This window comes from Pseudonaja textilis, chromosome 4, assembly GCF_049901715.1.
Source record: "Pseudonaja textilis isolate UNSWEBS1 chromosome 4, rPseTex1.2, whole genome shotgun sequence".
NCBI classification, from domain to species: Eukaryota; Metazoa; Chordata; class Lepidosauria; order Squamata; family Elapidae; genus Pseudonaja; species Pseudonaja textilis.
The window spans coordinates 87452730-87470397 of NC_141993.1; the positions used below are offsets into that span (position 1 = coordinate 87452730).

Genomic DNA, 17668 nt, shown 5'->3' on the forward strand with positions numbered 1-17668 from the left:
CAGAAGCAGCAAGACGTGGTAAGCTGGGTCAGTGATTTGGCACAGCACGGAGGCTCTCCTATATTCTCTGAAGGCGAACAGGTGTCATTGCAAATTGCTTCCATTCGGCCAATTTTTCAACTTGGGTTGATAGCTAAAAAGATCTGTGGCTGATTTGAGAGTGGCATTTTCCACTGTGCTTAATCGTATACCAATCTTTCTGTTCCCCCCCAAAATCACACAATGGGCAGATGGTTGAGAGTGGACAATTTTTTTTTCTGGTAAGTGATCTCTTAGTTCCTTGACTTTCAATCATCCACTTGGTGACCATTCGAAGGTACCAAGGGGACCGGGGAAAAAAAAGTGACTTGTCACCGTTTTTCACTGAACCGTTGCAGCCTCCCCACAACAACATGATCCAAATTGGGACCCTTGGCAACTGGTTCGTATTTATGACGATCACAGTGGGGTCATGTGATCACCTTTTTATGACCTTCTGACGAGCAAAGTCAGCATTCACTTAACAAACGTGTTAGTAACTTAATGCCTGTGGTCGGTAGTGGGATCCTACTTCAGTTGCTGCCGGTTCAGTCAGTAATTGCGCGTGCTGATTGGTGTGCTAACAAGCCAATCAGCTGAGAGGATGTAGAAACGAAAAGCTAGGAGCGACTCTCCCACCCTCCCATGCGCTTTTCCATCTTTTATCCTTTCATCTGATAGGCATGTTTTCCTCCTCTCAGCTGATTGGAGGCTTTTTTCCTCCTCTCAGCTGATTGGAAGCTTTTTTCCTTCTTTCAGCTGATTGGAGGCTTTTTTCCTCCTCTCAGATGATTGGAGGCTTTCCACCCCCTCCTTTCAGCTGATTGAGGCATTTTTCCTCCTCTCAGCTGATTGGAGGCTTTTTTCCTCCTCTCAGCTGATTGGAGCCTTTTTTCCTCCTCTCGGCTGATTGGGGATTTTTTCCTCCTCTCAGCTGATTGGAGGCTTTTTTCCCCTCCTCTCAAGCTGATTGGAGGCTTTTTTTTTTTTTAAACTACCAGTTCGGCTGAACCGGGCCGAACCGGTAGCATATCACTGCTGCCTGTAGTGATTCACTTAACAATTGTGCCGAGGAAGATCGTAAAATGGGGGGAAACTCACCTGCGTCTTGCTTGGCAACAGAAATGTTTGTGCCAACTGATAAAATATTTCTCTGGTCTTTTAGAGTTGCCAACAGAAAGGGAGGGGGAAGCAGTGCAGAAGCTTGTGAAACCAAAACATCAGCGTTTTCATAGTTTCCAGGCGACCGAAGTTTCTGCCAGTGCAAAACTCTAACTGGAGAGGATGATTGATGACTTTTGGCTATGGATGTGTCCCATTGGAGAATATGAATTATGATACACCCAGGGGGTGGGGGAAAACCAGGGTCAAGGGTGACAATGAGTGATGTGTCTCAGAGTCGGCTACACCCAGGCAGCACCGGCATGTTTTCTCCTAATAAATCTTTGAGCTTTGAGAATCTGGCTAGAGACTCATGCTTTAAATGGGGGTAACTACCAGAGCCCTGACAGTTGGGCTCAATCGTCATAAGTCGAGGACTACCTGTTACCTTGATTGTACACCTTTAGTAAAGCAGCATACTGAATGGGGGCTGAGAACGGCCTTGAATGTTTCTTGGAGCTCTCCATCATCAGCAAAATCCTACTTTTATATTCCCAGCCCGTGAAAGAACCTCCTCAACAACCGGGACTCCTGGAATCCATTTTCTCTTTATTGCCCTCGTACGAGCGAAAGCCTGGCTTGCTCGTCACACGTTATTCGGGTTGTAGCACAACATGTTCAGCTTGATGTTCTCATCCCAATGGCGGAGCAGCAGGAAAAGTTGGCGGGCTGCTCCTTTCAGGGCAGCCACGTCCAGGCCTTCGGGCAGCTGCTGACCACGCAGCCAGCAATCCGCTTTAGCCGCCAGCAGCTCCCATTCCACAAAAAAGCCAGCAGAGCGATGCTCTAGCCAGGCCAGGGCCACAGCCGTGGCCCAGCTCATACTCTCTACATCGCCCTCCTCCTCCGCCTCCAACCCTGCCTCCAGCAGGCTGAGGCTGGCTTCCGAAGCGTCCGGCGAATGGTCGCAGGCGTCGGTTTCGGAGCCCCTTCCGCTGTCGGCCTGGGCCCACACCACAGCACTCAGGACATCGGAGCAGGTGCTGGGCGAGTGGGGGGAGTCCAGCTCCATGGCCTGCTCTTTGCTTGTCCTGACTGCCTCTTCATCGGCTTCTGCGGGAGGCTGGTTCGCTGAGGGCTTTGTGGGGTTCTTGGCAATCAGAGCCCACGGAGAAGTGCTGGAAGCAGGGCTCAGGCTAGCCCGGTGGGAGGGATAAGGAGAAGCCCGGCACAAGCGGTCTAGGGGGATCTGCACCGCTTCAGAGAAGGCCTCGTTCAGGTGGAACATGCCTGGGGCTTGCTGCAGCTGCACCTGGGGAGGAGGTACGGATGGAAAAGAATAGCTCAAGGTTGAACCCTGGGATCTTTCGTGTTCTCTGAGCTCCATTGATTGATTGATGTATATATTTTATTTATATATCTTCTTAACCCACCCATCTCCCTCAGGGAGGGCTCTAGGCCAGTGATGGCTAACCTTTTTGTCATCGTGTTCATGAGAGCACACGCACGTGCCTCCACCCATAATGCAATGCATGTGGGACCCCCCCCGTGCTTCCCTTGCCCCCTCTGCACATACGCACGCATCTCCCACATGCGCCTCGCCTCCCACGCATGCGTGACAGATACCTGAAGGTGCACACGTGCACAGTGGAACTGAGCTGGGGTGATGGCTCGCGTGCCCACAGAAATGGCTTTGCGTGCCACTTCTATATATAAAACCAACATTACAAATTTACAAGAGAGAGAGAATTCCAAGATGCAGAAGTTAGCAGCTTTCTTGCAGATGTTTCACGACCAAACTAGCACCATCAGTGCTAGGAGGGAACGGAGTATGTTCTCTTAACTCTACTAGCACTGACGATGTTACCTAGTTTGGTCATGAAACGTCTACAAGAAAGCAACCAAGCTCAGACGGCACCAAGAGCCCCACAGCCAGAGGTATATTTCAGCTTTCCTTCCTGAGCCATGACCTGTTTCATTTCGGGAATTTGGCCCTGGGGGTTCTAAAGAGGGATAAAGCAGCCCCAAAGCATTGTTCACATTCATTATCATGGCGGAAAGGGCAAAGACTCGAATCGCAAGCCGACAGTCTAGCAAAAAAAAAAAAAGTCAGAGTTTGATTGGCTTATAACAATTGGCTTTTAACAAGCACTCAAATGGGGAAAGAGATCTTACCAGGGGGAGGTAGTCGTGAATGGCACCGTCACAACCTGGGGACAGCTCACTTTCTGGGCTCAGGCACTGTGGCCGTAGAGCTAAGCCTTGGCGTCTCCGCTGGCCACTGAGTCTGCAGAGACAAAAGCCATCTGGGTACAAAAACCTTGCCTAATCAGGCCACAGTTGAACTGTAGTCTCCGTTCCTTACCTAACCGGCATGCAAGCTAGCCTTCCTTTTCTGAGAGGGACCAGCCACGAATGAAAGCTATTTCCATCAAGGTCCTTAGCTATCAAGTGTCAATTTACAATGAGTAGGTTCATCACAGCTCTGCCACCTTCCATGGGCTGCTCTGGGTGAGTTGACCAAAAAGGTTCTATGCCAGGCCTGTCAAACTGGTGGCCTGCGGGCTGGATATGGCACACGCAGGCCACTCCTGGGCCCACGCAGGCCATGCCCAACCTGGCTCCGCAAAGGCAGAAAAACCATCCTGACACGTCGCAATACGGCCCACAGTGTGAGCGGGTTTGACACCCCTGCTCTTAAGCAACAGCAATGACACCGTAACAAAGTAGGAAGGGACCTTGGAGATCTAGTCCAACCGTCCAGGACAGGAGACTCTACACCAGAGGTCTCATTCTCGTGGCCCGCGGGCCAATTGCGGCCCGCAGGACGATATCCTGTGGCCCCCGCCGTGATATGAAAGTATAACATTTGAGGATATTTTTTTTAAACAACCTTTTTTGTGGAATCCCTTATGCGGCCCAGCCTCACCCAGACTCTGCCTCCAGCGGCCCCCAGGTAAATTTGAGTTTGAGACCCCTGCTCTACACTGTTCTGGAAGGGGTGGGATTCAAATTTTGTAGCGGCTGGTTCTTTGGGTGTGGCTAGGTGGGCGTGGCCATGTGACTGGGTGGGTGTGGCCTTTTTCCTTTTTTTTTTTTTTTTTGCAGAAACCCCCCCTCCCATTTTTGGGGCCTTCTGGGCCTCAGGGGAGCCTCCGGGGGGGGTGCTTTTGCTCCCAGAAGGCTTCCTTGGGGCTCAGGATGGAAAAAAAAACTGAGCATGGGGGGGCATGCAGCCCCCCTGCACTCCATTTTGGGGCCTTCTGGGCCCCACGGAAGCCTTCTGGGGTCAAAAACAACCCCCCCTTGGAGCTCCCCTGAGGCGCAAGAGGGGGCGTTTTTTTGCTCCCGGGGAAGCTTCCCTGGGGCCCAGGAAGGCAAAAAAATGGAGCGGGTGGATCAGATTCACTTAACAGTTTGACTAATTTAACTATAGTGATTCGCTTAACAACAGCGGCAAGAAAAGTTGTAAAATGGGGCAAACTCACTTAACAAATGCTTCACTTAGCAACAGCAGTTTGGGTCAGAGGTCGAGGCCTATCTGTATTCCAAGTGTCATCTTACCAAGACGTGATAAAAGTGATATTAATATTTCGCATGCTGTTGATTGTACCCCTCTATTAATGCACCTTAGGATTGCGCTCGCTTTCCTGGCAGCTGCAGCACACAGCTACCTCGTATTTAAGGGACTGTCCACTAGGACTCCAAGATCTCTGTCACAGCTACTGCTTTTGAGCCACCACGGGCAGATGGACATTTTGCTCCAGTGTCAATCAAAGAATGATCTTTCTGCCAAACAACTCTTTGCCCCATTCACGCCCACCCAAAGGAGTCCTCTGCTGGAGGGGAGCGGTAGCTTTGAAAGCGTTACCTGCGGCCTAGGAAATTCTCTATTGACTTCAGGGAGCCTTCAGAAATAGGAGAAGGACTGGAGCTGGCTCCTGTTGGGGGGAAGAGAGGGGGAGAGAGGGAGAGAGAGACAGAGAGAGAGACTCATGAGGACAGTGCTACTACTATGCATTACTCTGTATAGTAACGTATAATATATAGGTATATTACTCTGTTCTTTGGCATGTACACTGAGATCTTCTGCACTGGAGACAAAATTCCTTGTGTTTCTAAACATCTTGGCCAAATGAAGTATTCTAATTCTAATCCTAATCCTAATCCTAATATTCTAACTCTAATTCTAAAATTATAATTCTAATAATTCAAGAATTTTAATAATTCCAAAGTTCTAGTTCTAGAATTCTAATTCTATTCTATTGTTTTTCAACACCGAAGCTCAAAACTCGAATGCAACCTGGACATGCCTGACCAGATCTTCCTTTTTGCCCCGGGCTCCACAGTGAGCAAGACTTACCACTAGGACAGCTTGGTCTGGCTTGGGTGGCTGAAGAAACACTGACTGGTGAAGGAGGAACTTCTTGTTCTAGGAAGCAAAGGAAGACACAGGTGTTAAGTGGGTGTCCCTTCCAAAAACACAGGATGTTCTCATGGCGTTCAGCCTATCCTCGTATTGGGAAGCTTTTGGACAACAGTGAAATTAAGAAAGTTGGAATTGACCATTGCCCAACAGAAGATTTGGGCTTGGACAACCTTGAACTACGCCTCCTAACGGTTGGACTTAAAGCGCAGTGCACAACATTATCTGCTACAATCAAGGGTGGCGTTACGGTTCAGTGATTACCGGCGTTACGGTTCGGTGATTACGTTTTGCACTGGGGAATTCTGGGAATTGAAGTCCACCCATTTTAAAGCAGCCAAGGTTGAGAAACATTGATCTGGAGCTGAGGTCGCCAACCTTTTGGACCTCAGGGACCACCAAACTCATCATTTTAAATCCCGCGGACCAGAGACCCTGGGAAAATCCCCCAAAAAGTCTGCAGGAAAATTCCTCAGCCCGTTTTCCTACCTATTGATCATTCTTTATTTGGGATCTCAGGATACCGTCTCCAGCTCCGTTCTCAGGGGGAGAGAGAGAGAGAGAGAGAGACTTTTGGCTTCATGCAAGGAAAGCAGCAGAAGCCGCAGAAGTCTTTCTTTCTCTCCCCCAAACTCTGCCAGAAATGAGTCTTTGTGGGAGAGAGAAAGAAAGAGAGACTTTTGCTGCTTTCCTTGCTTGCAGCCAAAAGCAGAAGAAGAAAGAAATGGAAAGAAGCAACTCAGTGGCCAAGCCAGGCACGTGGGGTGTGGGGGGCAAGTTCCACCCTTTCGTCCCTCCCCTCACTACTTCGTGTTGTTCACAATGCAAGCAATGCAAGCCTTGTGTTCCTGTGGGCCATGTGGGGGAGCACAGCTTTGTGTTCCTGCGCAGCCTGGATTAATTGCTTTGGGGGTGACATTTCTCTACGGACCACCAACATTTTCTCACGGACCAGCAGTGGTCCCCGGCCCACTGATTGGCGACCACTGACCTAAACCAATAACACTGATCTAGAGCAATAAGCCACACAATCCTAAATTGCATTAACAGAGGGATACAATCAAGATCAAGTAAGGTAGTAATACTACTCTATAAAGCCTTAGTAAGACCACACCTAGAGTACTGCATCCAGTTTTGGTTACCACACTATAAAAAAGATGTTGAGACTCTAGAAATTATGCAGAGAAGAGCAACCAGGATGATTAGGGGACTGGAGACTAAAACATACGAAGAACGGTTGCAGGAACTTAGGCCTGGCTAGTCTAGTGATGAGAAGAACCAGGGGAGACAAGAGAGAAGTCTTCCAATATTTGAGGGGCTGCCACAGAGAGGAGGAAGGGGTCAAGCTATTTTCTAAAGCACCCGAAGGCCAGACAAGGAATAAAGGATGGAAACAGAACAAGGAGAGATTCAACCTAGACATAAGTAGAAATTTTCTGACAGTGAGAACAATGGAACAGAAAATTGACTTCAGAAGTTGTGGGAGCTTCATCACTGGAAGCTTTCCAGAAGAGACTGGACTGCCATCTGTCAGAAATGGTGCAGAGTCCGCTTGGGCAGGGGGGTTGGACTAGATGATCTACAAGGTCCCTTCCAACTCTGATTATCTGTTATCTGTAATTTGGGCACAGCCCAATGATGTGAGCTTGGAAACAGTCACTTTCTAGTGTGGTTTTTGGTTTAAAAGAGGTTGGGTGAACTCAAGCAAGCGTGAGCCAAGACAACGAAAGAGTTACTACGCAGGTTGGCTTCCATGCAGATTGTGGCAGAATGGCTCATCCGATCACCTGATCCAACACTCCCAATTTTAATCGCTCTCTGTTACGTGCAGTTGCTGGGAAGCACAGCTATTTCTCGCTCCTGGGAGTATAAATAGAAGCGGGAGAGAAACAGTCTTTTTTTTTTTCCTTTTTTCTTTCCTTTTCCAGAATTTAGCTCCAGCAGGAGGCTCTAAAACTTAATCAAGGCACAACGCCAGAGGTGAAAGTGCACCCTGGAGCGATGATTTGGGAGGGCCGTGAAAAGGAATATTTTTTTGAACAGATCAGCGGGCTTGCAGAAAAACTGCCAAAAGAATTATTATTCCATCGTGAAGCTAAAAAAATATAAATCAGCATTTAAAAAAAGGTGGTGGCCAAATGTGTTGGGTTATAACTCCCACATTACCAAGCCAGTATATCCACTTAATTCATTGGGTCAAGGAAGGCTACTCCAAGAAGAGATAAGTTTTACAAAATATCCCACTGGATGTTACCCAGAACAACAGAGCCAGAAAGTGGTCTTCAGCAGGTTCTGACCAGTTCTGGAGAACTGGTAGCAGAAATTTTGAGTCGTTTGGAGAACTGGCAAAGGCCACCTCTGACTGGCCCCATCCCCATCTATTATCTGCCTCCCAAGTCACAGATGATTGGTTGGATCTTCTTTGGTTGCCCTCCACAGGAGAATGGAGCTGGAAAGCAGGTTAGTGGAGTGGGGAGAGAATGGGATTTTGCAGTAACCTTCCCCTGCCACGCCCACCAAGCCACACCACGCCCACCAAGTCATGCCCACAGAACCAGTAGTAAAAATATATATATATACCACCACTGAACAGAGCTACGTTTAACCCACACATCCCTTCTCACCTTCTGCACATTTTTTTTCTCAAAGCCCCTAGCTACTTGTTCTGGGTTCCTGCCCCCTCCCTCTGCTGATGGGCACTCACTGTTCTGGGTTCACTCAGCCTGCTAAACCAAAACAAGAAGATCTAACACCGGCGCTTGTGCTTGTTTAAGTTTGATTAGCGCTCCCTTAAGTTTGTTTTTTTTCCCCCAAGCGTGTTTTCATACATGTTTAACGTACGTAATGAAGAAGTCTCTGTGGATTTTACTCTGTTGGTCATTGCCGACTATAGCAATAGCACTTAGACTTATGTACTGCTTCACAATGCTTCACCTCTAAGTGATTTGCATATTGCCCCCCAACGGGGTCCTCATTTTACCAACCTCGGAAGGATGGAAGGCTTGGGCCAACCTTGAGCCGATCACTGTTAGGAATAACATAGGTTACCTAACGTAGTTTGGGTAAAATAATATATATAAACTATGATTGTAAGTTTAAGTGTGTGTCACTTTAAACTGCAAAGCATGTAATTTTGGGTGCGGTTGTGAAACCGCCATAAGAGGGAGCAAGAGAACCTGCTGTATTGCTGACGATTGCTGGTTTGATGGATTGATGGTTTGCTAACTGCGTGTTCCCTACTGCTGAGTTGCTGAACGTCGAAGGAAGAAAGGAGGTTTGACTTCTTCATATCTCTACTGCGAGGTGATATATTACTGGACTGATATTTGTAAGTTTACTGACCTCTCTTTTTCGACACTGGACTTTGCAACTGAATAATCCCCGGACGGACTGAATTAGTGAATGATATATGGACTGTTTTGACTATGCTAAAACTCTTACTGGAATAAACTATTTAACTAGCACTGTGTATCTGTTTTACTGAGTGTAAGCTACAAAAACGTTTATCTCACATATTCTGCCTGACTGCCGTGCAGATTCTGCTAGGGTGTATCCCTAACAATCACGATCGAACTCTTGGCAGTTGGCAGAGTTAGCCGGCAATACTGCATTCTAACCGGGGGGGGTGGGGAACTGCTGGGGGTTCGCAGGGTTTCAGGAGAGCCCCTAGTGAAGATTCTGTGCAGTTCGGAGACCCCCCAAATCCCACTCCTGGATGGCCTCGCCTACCCCACCCCCCCGCAGGAGTCTCCAAGCGGCCCGTTTTGGATGCAAGGTAAGTGCAGGTTGCACACGGAAGCTCAGGGAGTGTGTCAGCCTTCAAGCTTTGCATCTTTGGGCTGCCATAAGTAACGGGGGGGAGGAGTGTGGGATATGGTCTGGGAAGAGAGCTGGAGGTGTTACATTCTTGTGTTGTGTAAATGAGGAGTGGGGGTGGAATATAAATTCCTGCTTTCAGGTTTCTATTTCTCGCTTAGCTTTCTTTTCTCTGCCGCAGCTGCAAACTTTTATCAAGATACGCCAAGGTCAACGGACAGAGGCCTCATCACCACCTGAAGATGTCCGCGTGATCATATTCAGGACTTTTAATTGGAAGAGTCCTTTGAACTATAGGGGGGTTCATCGCTTTGTCTATGTGATCTGCGCGCCTAAATTCTCAGATTCAGAATCCTGTTTGATGCTACCACTTCATTGTTCAAGTAAAAGAATTCTTTCCTCTAATTGACGGAGTCTTAAGTATTTCTTTCTCGGATTTTGAATGGAGCACCGACTGAGATTATTCTGAATTATCCTGGAAGTTTGAGAATGCCGGAAATGGGCCCCTTCCTGGCTTCCAAAGAGCCTCCGGAGCCCAGAGGGGGCCATTTTTGCCCTCCTAGAGGCTTCAGAAAAGCAAAAATGCCCCCCATCTGCGGTGCAGGAGGCCAACGAAGCCATGCCCACCCAGCAGAGAACCTTGCGCTGAAATTTTCGAAGCCCACCCCGATTCTAACCACTGTGTCACCATGGGTTGTGCTCATCTCTGTATGAAGGCCATTCAGCCAGCACTGTCCGAAGACTGTTTCCGTGGTCATGTGGCTAACACAACATCACGGAACGCTGTCACCTTCCCACCAAAGTGGTCCCTATTTATTTATCTGCATTTCCATGCTTTCGAGCTGCTAGGCTGTCAGGAGCTGGTAGACTGAGGGCGGGAGCTCCCCCTGCCCCGTGTCGCTTGGGTCTCGAACCTGGACTGCCGACTTTTCCAGTCGACAAGCTCAGCATCCAATGTTAATAAAAGCCCAATTTCAAAGCACACAGGCGAAGTTTGTACCTGCAGGAACGAGAGCATCCTCCAAGTCCTGTGAATCCTGTCTCTGCCCCAGGCTTAGCGAGTAACTACGGTGATGCTGATTGACTAAACGGGACCCTTTCTGGTGGTTGTTTACACCATCTGGGAGAAAACAGAGTCAGGTTGATTAGACATATTTCCAACTCTCTTGCTGCCATTTCAGCGATGAACATTCATCTTAAAACAAAACTGTTTTTGTAGTACTTTTTATTCCCACAGCTCTGGATGTCAAACGCAACCCTCTCTTCTTTAGTCAGAGGCTAAGATAGCAAATATTGTCAAGAGGCAAAGCTCAAGCACAAGACCAGGCCTTTTTAATAAAATGAGCCAATGAAAGTCAAAAAGGTAAGTGGAGTGGGAAAAAAGCCTAGCTTAGCAATTTGAAAAAAAACTCTAACCAGTATCTCCCATCCATAAATTTGCTAAGCCCACTGTCTAAGCTTACTGAACTGAAGAACTGATCAAATGTATTTCCATTTATTTATAAGTTGGTGTTTAATAAATATTTATTTATATGATGCAACTAATTACCAAAAGGAGGGGCGGGGAAACTGAAATTACTGTGAAAGTATCTACAGACCCCTCACATCCTGGACATAAACTGTATCAATTCCTACCCTCAAAACGATGCTATAGAGCACTGCACACCAGAACAACTAGACACGAGGACAGTTTTTCCCCCCGAAAGCCATCACTCTGCTAAACAAATAATTTCCTCTGCACTGACAAACTATTTACTAAATCTGCATTACTATTACTATTAATCTTCTCATCATTCCTTATCACCCATCCCCTCCCACTTGTGACTGTATGACTGTAACTTTGTTGCTTGCATCCTTACGATTTAGACTGACTGTTTCCTAGTATGATTGGATTGCTTATTTGTACCCTATGACTATCATTAAGTGTTGTACCTTATGATTCTTGACAAATGTATCTTTTCTTTTTATGTACACTGAGAGCACTTGCACCAAAGACAAATTCCTTGTGTGTCCAATCATACTTGGCCAATAAAGAATTCTATTCTATTCTATTCTATTCTATTCTATTCTATTCTATTCTATTCCATTCTATTCTATTCCATTCTAGAGGGTTATGTGAAGGCAGGTGGAGAGTCAGCAAACCCCTGGATTTCACATGTCACTTCTCTTCCCAAGATTAAAAATTTGCCTCTAGCAAGAAGATCTTTTCTGGAGTTAGGTGTCAATCACACTTGGCCAATAAAGAATTCATTCATTCATTCAACTGTGGCTTGTATACGATTTTACTGTTGGACTTTAAAAATGTGCCCAGAGTCACGCAAATGTGATGGGGCAGTATAGAAATTAGATAATTATGCACCCACTCCAGGTAGTCCTACCTGTGCTGCGAACCTGAAGTGCTAAAGGCAAGGCCTCCTTTGTGGAAGACTCTACAGGCACCACGGAGGTAAACATGGAAGGGAGATTGCAAGCCTTGCTTGACTGGACAGCTTTAAGACGAAACCTTCGGAAGAAACCTAGAAAAAGGAAGAGAAAGAGAGAGAGAGAGAGAGGTGGTATTCAGCAGGTTCTGACAGGTTCTGGAGAACCAGTAGTGGGAATTTGGAGTAGTTTGGAGAACCGGCAAATGCCACCTCTGACTGGCCCTGCCCCCCTCTATTCTCCGCATCCTGAGTCCCAGCTGATTGGCTGGGTGTCAACTAAAAATATACTCCTTTGGTCTTTTTAGCTGCCCAAAAACGAGAGTGGAGGAAAACAGGGAATTCCTTAAATGCCTAGATAATCACCCCGCAGCCCAAAGTTGTCGGAGCCTAAGAATGTTATTGGAGAGCATGATGGATGACTCTTGGAGATGGATGTGTCCCATTGGAGAAGCCACATCCAGGGGGTGCAGGGAAGACCAGAGTCAAGGGGGAAATATATGATGTGATTTACTATCAGCTGCACCCAGCCATGCACCAACATGGCAACCTCTAATAAATCAATTTTCTTTTCTCTGAGATGCAGCTAGAGACTTTTGATTTGAATGTGGGGGGTGGATTTGTTGGAGCCCTGACACTGGGTCTTCTTTAGTTGCCCTGCATAGGAGAACGGAGCTGGAATGCAGGTTAGTGGGAGGGGGGGAAGGGAATGGGGATTTTGCAGTATCCTTCCCCTGCCATGCCCACCAAGCCATGCCACGCCCACCAAGCCATGCCCACAGAGCCAGTAGTAAAAAAAATTTGAATCCCACCACCGAAGAGAGAGAATTATGTGATTCGTTCGTTTAATGCATTTTAGAATTGCGGTTCCACTCAGTTAACACTCAGGATCTTTCCATTGTCGAATAGACTTGAAGCCTGAATTGTTTCTCCTGGGGATCATTAAGGGAAAATACCCCCAAAAGATTAAATACTTGATTATACATATTATCAGGGCAGTGAGAATTGCACTGCATTATTATAAGGAATAATGGATGGAAACTGAACCAGGAGAGATTTTAACCTGGAAATAAGGAGAAACTTTCTGACAGTGAGAACAATCAACCAATGGAACAGAAGTTGCCTTCGGAAGTTGTGGAAGTGCCATCACTTGAGACTATCAAGAAGAGATTGGACTGCCATCTGTCAAAAATGGTGTAGGGTCTCCTGCTTGGGTGGGGGGTTGGAATTGATGACCTACAAGGTCCCTTCCAACTCTGATTATCTGTTATCTGTTTTTTTTTGGTGGGGGAGGGAGGAACAGACCTATCCCCAAACCGGTTGTTAGCTCATCAATCAATCAATCAATCAGCATAGAGGTGGAAGGGAACTCAGAGGTCTTCTAGTCCAGCCCCCTGCTCAAGCAAAGAAAGGCAAAGAAAACGTGAGGAACTTTACCGTGTTCCACTTCTGCTTCTCTCTGAGCCACCGTCTCGTTATCCCGAATAACGGAGGCAGCGGTCAGGCGGTGAACTTGCTTCTCCAATCCTGTGTTTGGCAGCGGTGGCTGCCGTCCTTGGGAATGTCCCCGGCTGTCTTTGGGGAGGAACAAGGAATCCAGGCCACCGATCACCTCCCAGGAGACGGGCTCCCCTGCGCTGAGGGCGTGGATCACCACTTGGCACTGGAGAGGAGGCAAGGGGTTGCCATTGGACATTCCTTGCTCCGAGGCTGGTGATGGGCTGAAAAGGTAAGAGGGCTCCAACAGCATGTCCCAGTCAAGATGGGCAGGCGACAGCAAGTGGCCTAGGAAAGAGTAAGCCATTGGGATGCAGAGGTAAGGTTGGCAAAAGGAAACGACGTCTGCTCAGGTAATCCAGAAAGTGGGTCCTTGGTGCTCTCTGAACCTGCTGAGTGGTTGTTGTTTTTTTTGCAGACGTTTCATTACCCAGCAAGCACTGATGATGTTACCTAGCTGGGTAATGAGACGTCTGCAAGAAAACAACCCCGCAGTTCCACTCTGAACTACAAATATTCTCTTCTATTAGAACAGAAGTCTCCAAACTTGGCAACTTTAAGACTTGTGGGCTTCAACTCCCAGAATTCTCCAGCCAGCAGAGCTGGACTTTGGAGACCTCTGTATTAGTATCTAGCAGTGATGTTACATAATGAAAGATCTGCAAGAAAACCACCAAGCTCAGAGAAGAGCAAGGACCCCAGAGTTTAGCCCTGAGCTATAAATAGTTTCTTCTATTGATATCAGAGGTGGGTATTCAACAGGTTCTGACCAGTTCCGGAGAACCGGTAGTGGAAATTTTGAGTAGTTCAGAGAACCGGCAAATCCCACCTCTGACTGGAGATTTTGCAGTATCCTTTCCCTGCCATGCCCACAGAACCGGTAGTAAAAAAAATTGAATCCCACCACTGATTGATACCTAATACTGATGATACTTTGTTGGGTAGTGGAAGGTCTGCAAGAACATAACCAAGCTGAGAGAGCACCAGGGATCTCACAGTTCAACCCCAATGCACGTAGGGGGCGTGCATAAGCGCACCAACGTGCCTACCGTCCCTGCCCTATTGTTTCTTTCATTTTTCTTATCTGCATCCATTTCATGTATTCATAACTATGTTTATCCTTTTACCTATTATCTTGTAAGCAATTGACAAATCAAATAAATCAAATAAAATAAATAAGTATATACTCTTCCATTAGTTCAGAAAGTTCCTGTGAATCACAAGCGCCGAAGCTCATGAATATTCATTTCCCCATGCTTAGAACACTGACGTGGTGCTGATTGTAAAGCCATGCCAGCCATCAACATGGGATCTGCTTCAGCTTAGGTCGGAATGAAATCTGCCTTGCAGTTTTTAAAATGTTATATTCATTTATTCAATAAATTTTATTGGGTTTTGTCCTGTTTTTGAAGGCAGCTAACACAGAGACCTTCATTTTTATCCCCATATGCGGTGGGATAGGTTGAGCTGAGCACGCGCAACTGGCCCAAATGTCACCCAGTGCGTTCCCACGGCTGGGAACCAGTGTCACCCTGGTCTTGTTCAACACCTTAACCATTCCATCACACTTGCTATCTTTTTTACTTTTACACACTGGTAAAAAAAAATCTCAACCTTTCCTCTTCGTTCTTCTCTTCCTGTTCCTCCCTGTTCCCAAACTACGCCAACTTTCTCCATTCCCTCCACTCACTGGATTCCTCAGCAGCCTTGGGCATCCTCTGCAGCTCAGGCCCAATCTCATCCAACTTCCCTTCCAGAGACCGAATGGGTTTCTGGGATACTTTTTCCAGGGCTCGGCGCAGCCGATGGGCATCCAACTCGCCATGCGGGGAAGAGAAACTACGTCCAGACATGGCAGTCCGAGCCAGGGCTTTCTTCTTACGCATCAACTCTTCGGAGCTCAGGGCAATGGATACCTTCAGAGAGAGGAAAAGAGAAAGGTCTAAACTGGAAATGATGTTGAGAAAGCCAAATGATTCTCCACGAAGGACCTAGATCAGTAATGGCGAAATTTTTTGTTGTGGTGGGCCGAAAGCATGGGTGTGATAGCGCACAGGTGCTGGCACCCACAATACAATGTGCTCCGCCACCCCTTGCACATGTGTGTGGAACACCCCCTGCCCCCTTACCTGCACTGAGCATGTGTGTGTCTCCCAGCTGATTTTCGGCCTGTTTTCAGCTGTTTTCAGCCTCCTGGAGGTTTGAGGGAAGCTTCTGCAGCCTCGGGAGGCCGAAAATTGGGCCTTCCAGAAATACCGGAAGTGCCCATTTTCCGTCTCCGGAGGGCCTCTGGAGCCTGGGGGAGGCGTTTTTGCCCTCCCAGGGGCTTGAGGGAAGCTTGGAAGGCTGAAAACGGGGCCATTTCAGCACTTCCGGTATTTCTGCAAAGCCCGTTTTTCGGCCTCCCGAGACTGCAGAGGCTTCCCTCGCACTCGCGTGCCAGTACCCAGAAGGCAATGCGCACACCACCATGCCCCCTATGCATGCGCTTGCAATCCCCCCACCCACCCACTCATCCCCCCATTGCCCACCTTACCTGCACTGCGCCTCACAACTGATTTTCAGCCAGTTTTAGGCCTTTTTCGCCTCCCAGAGGCTTTAAGGTGTCTGCAGGCTTTTCAGGTTGAAAACTAGGCCCCTTTTTGTCGCTTCCAGTATTTCCGGAATAACAGGAAGTGACAAAATGGGCCTAGTTTCATCCTGAAAAGCCTGCAGAAGCCTTCCTAAAGCCGGCAAGAGTCAAGCAGCAAAAGATGTCAGGAAAACTTCTTGGAGGCTGACATTCGGCCCTCCTGCAATCTCCAAGGTCCCTTCCAAATCCATTATCCTGTCATCTCCACAAAATGCTGGAGAAATGCAGAAGGTAAGAGTTTGAGGTTCCTCACCTTAGCTATAGCCCCAGTTTGAGTCTGGCTTACTGGAGCAGACTTAGTGGAAGAATTGCAGAGAGACACACTCTTCTGTCCTTGCTGAGAGGTGCTTTCAAGAGTCTGGGCTAAAGAGCCTTCCTCCAGCGGTACGTCTCTGGAGCCAGTAGACTCACTGCTGGTAGAGCTGTGGCATAAGGCTTGACTAGGGTCGGTGCTGACCGAGCAGTGAGTAAGCACATATTGCTCCTGGATGTAGGAAGGCTGGTAAATCCTCTTCCAGATATCTCCTCCAGACACCGGATCTCCACCTGCCAGGGAAAATAATTTATGGTGATTGGCTTAGAGAATTTGCCAAGGTATTTTCTATCCCACCTACCCAGGGCTGGAAGTCAAAAATCCAAGCAACTGGGTCTCTGCCCGGTTGCTGGGTGGGCGTGGCCATGGTGGGCACGGCCTACTGGAACTTCCTGTTTCCGGCTTCCCATGGGCCTCCAGAGCCTGGGGGGAGGTCGTTTTCACCCTCCCAAGGGTCCAGAGGCCTCCTCTGCCGCCTCCGGGAGGGTGAAAACAGAGGCCTTCCGGAAGCCGGAAACAGGCCTATTTCTCCACTTCCGGGACTTCCAGGGGGGCTGTTTTTCCCCCCTCTCAGAGCCTCCATGCAGATCCTGCACTTACCTGCATTGTGTGGAGACTCCTGGGGAGGGAGGGACAGGGTGGCCGGTTGGTTGATATACCAGTTTGGGTGAACCAGATGTAACTTTAACATCCGGTTCGCCCGAACCAGTCTGAACCAGTAGAATCCCACCCTCAGCTCCAAAGGCCAAGAAGTGTGCTATTAAAAATCCCCTCGTTGTAGCTTAATTAAGGGGGAAATTCACTGTGTAAGTGCAGAGATATATAAACAAAAGCCCCAGGGGGAGACCTCTAGTCTTGGAAAGGCTTGTGTGCAAGATACGGTTAAGAGTGAGGATGCTCATGGTTGCAATGATGTCTTTAATGCTCCTGTGATCGTTCATTAATTGATCACATTAATTTTTCATGTGGACCGAAAGGGGAAACTACGATGAAAGGCAGTACAGAGTGGCGAGTTAACCCTGTTTGCTGTAGTTTCATTTTTAATGTCATGTAAACGCAAATAAAATTAACATCGCAGGATTTTGTTTGTTTGGGTCCTGTTACTTTTTGGGAATGTGGACCTGCAGCATGTCATTCCAGTCCCTGAGGCACCCTCAGTCTGGGAAAGAAGTGTACACCCCGGAGCATTGGCTCTGCAGCCAATTCTGTTTTTTTTTTTTAGACTGAACTCTGCCCATTAGCACTGATGATGTTACCTAGTTTCAGGAGTGGGATTCAAATGTTTTAACAACTGGTTCTGTGAGTGTGGCTAGGTGGGCATGGCCATGTGATGTCAGCTAAAAAGCTAAATACTCCTTTGGTCTTTTTAGCCGCCAGAAAAAGGGAATGGGGATAAACAAGACATTCTTGAAATGCCTAGATAATCAACTCAGCAGCCCAAGGCT

At 47.7% G+C, this 17668-nt stretch overlaps 1 protein-coding gene across 2 annotated transcripts in view; it reads right to left on the reverse strand.

Moving 5' to 3' along the window:
• Positions 1-1710: 1710 nt before the first annotated feature.
• Positions 1711-17668, reverse strand: part of VWA5B2 (von Willebrand factor A domain containing 5B2) — a 63164-nt gene continuing 47206 nt past the window's right edge. For both annotated transcript variants that reach the window (XM_026722759.2, XM_087933622.1), the window contains exons 14-22: positions 16164-16456; positions 14969-15194; positions 13219-13566; positions 11740-11877; positions 10362-10481; positions 5483-5551; positions 4991-5060; positions 3295-3406; positions 1711-2431 (exon numbers count right to left, since the gene is read on the reverse strand). In XM_026722759.2, the coding sequence (XP_026578544.2) occupies positions 1766-2431; positions 3295-3406; positions 4991-5060; positions 5483-5551; positions 10362-10481; positions 11740-11877; positions 13219-13566; positions 14969-15194; positions 16164-16456 (2042 nt within the window). In that variant the 3' untranslated portion in view covers positions 1711-1765. The remainder of the gene's footprint in view (positions 2432-3294; positions 3407-4990; positions 5061-5482; positions 5552-10361; positions 10482-11739; positions 11878-13218; positions 13567-14968; positions 15195-16163; positions 16457-17668) is intronic.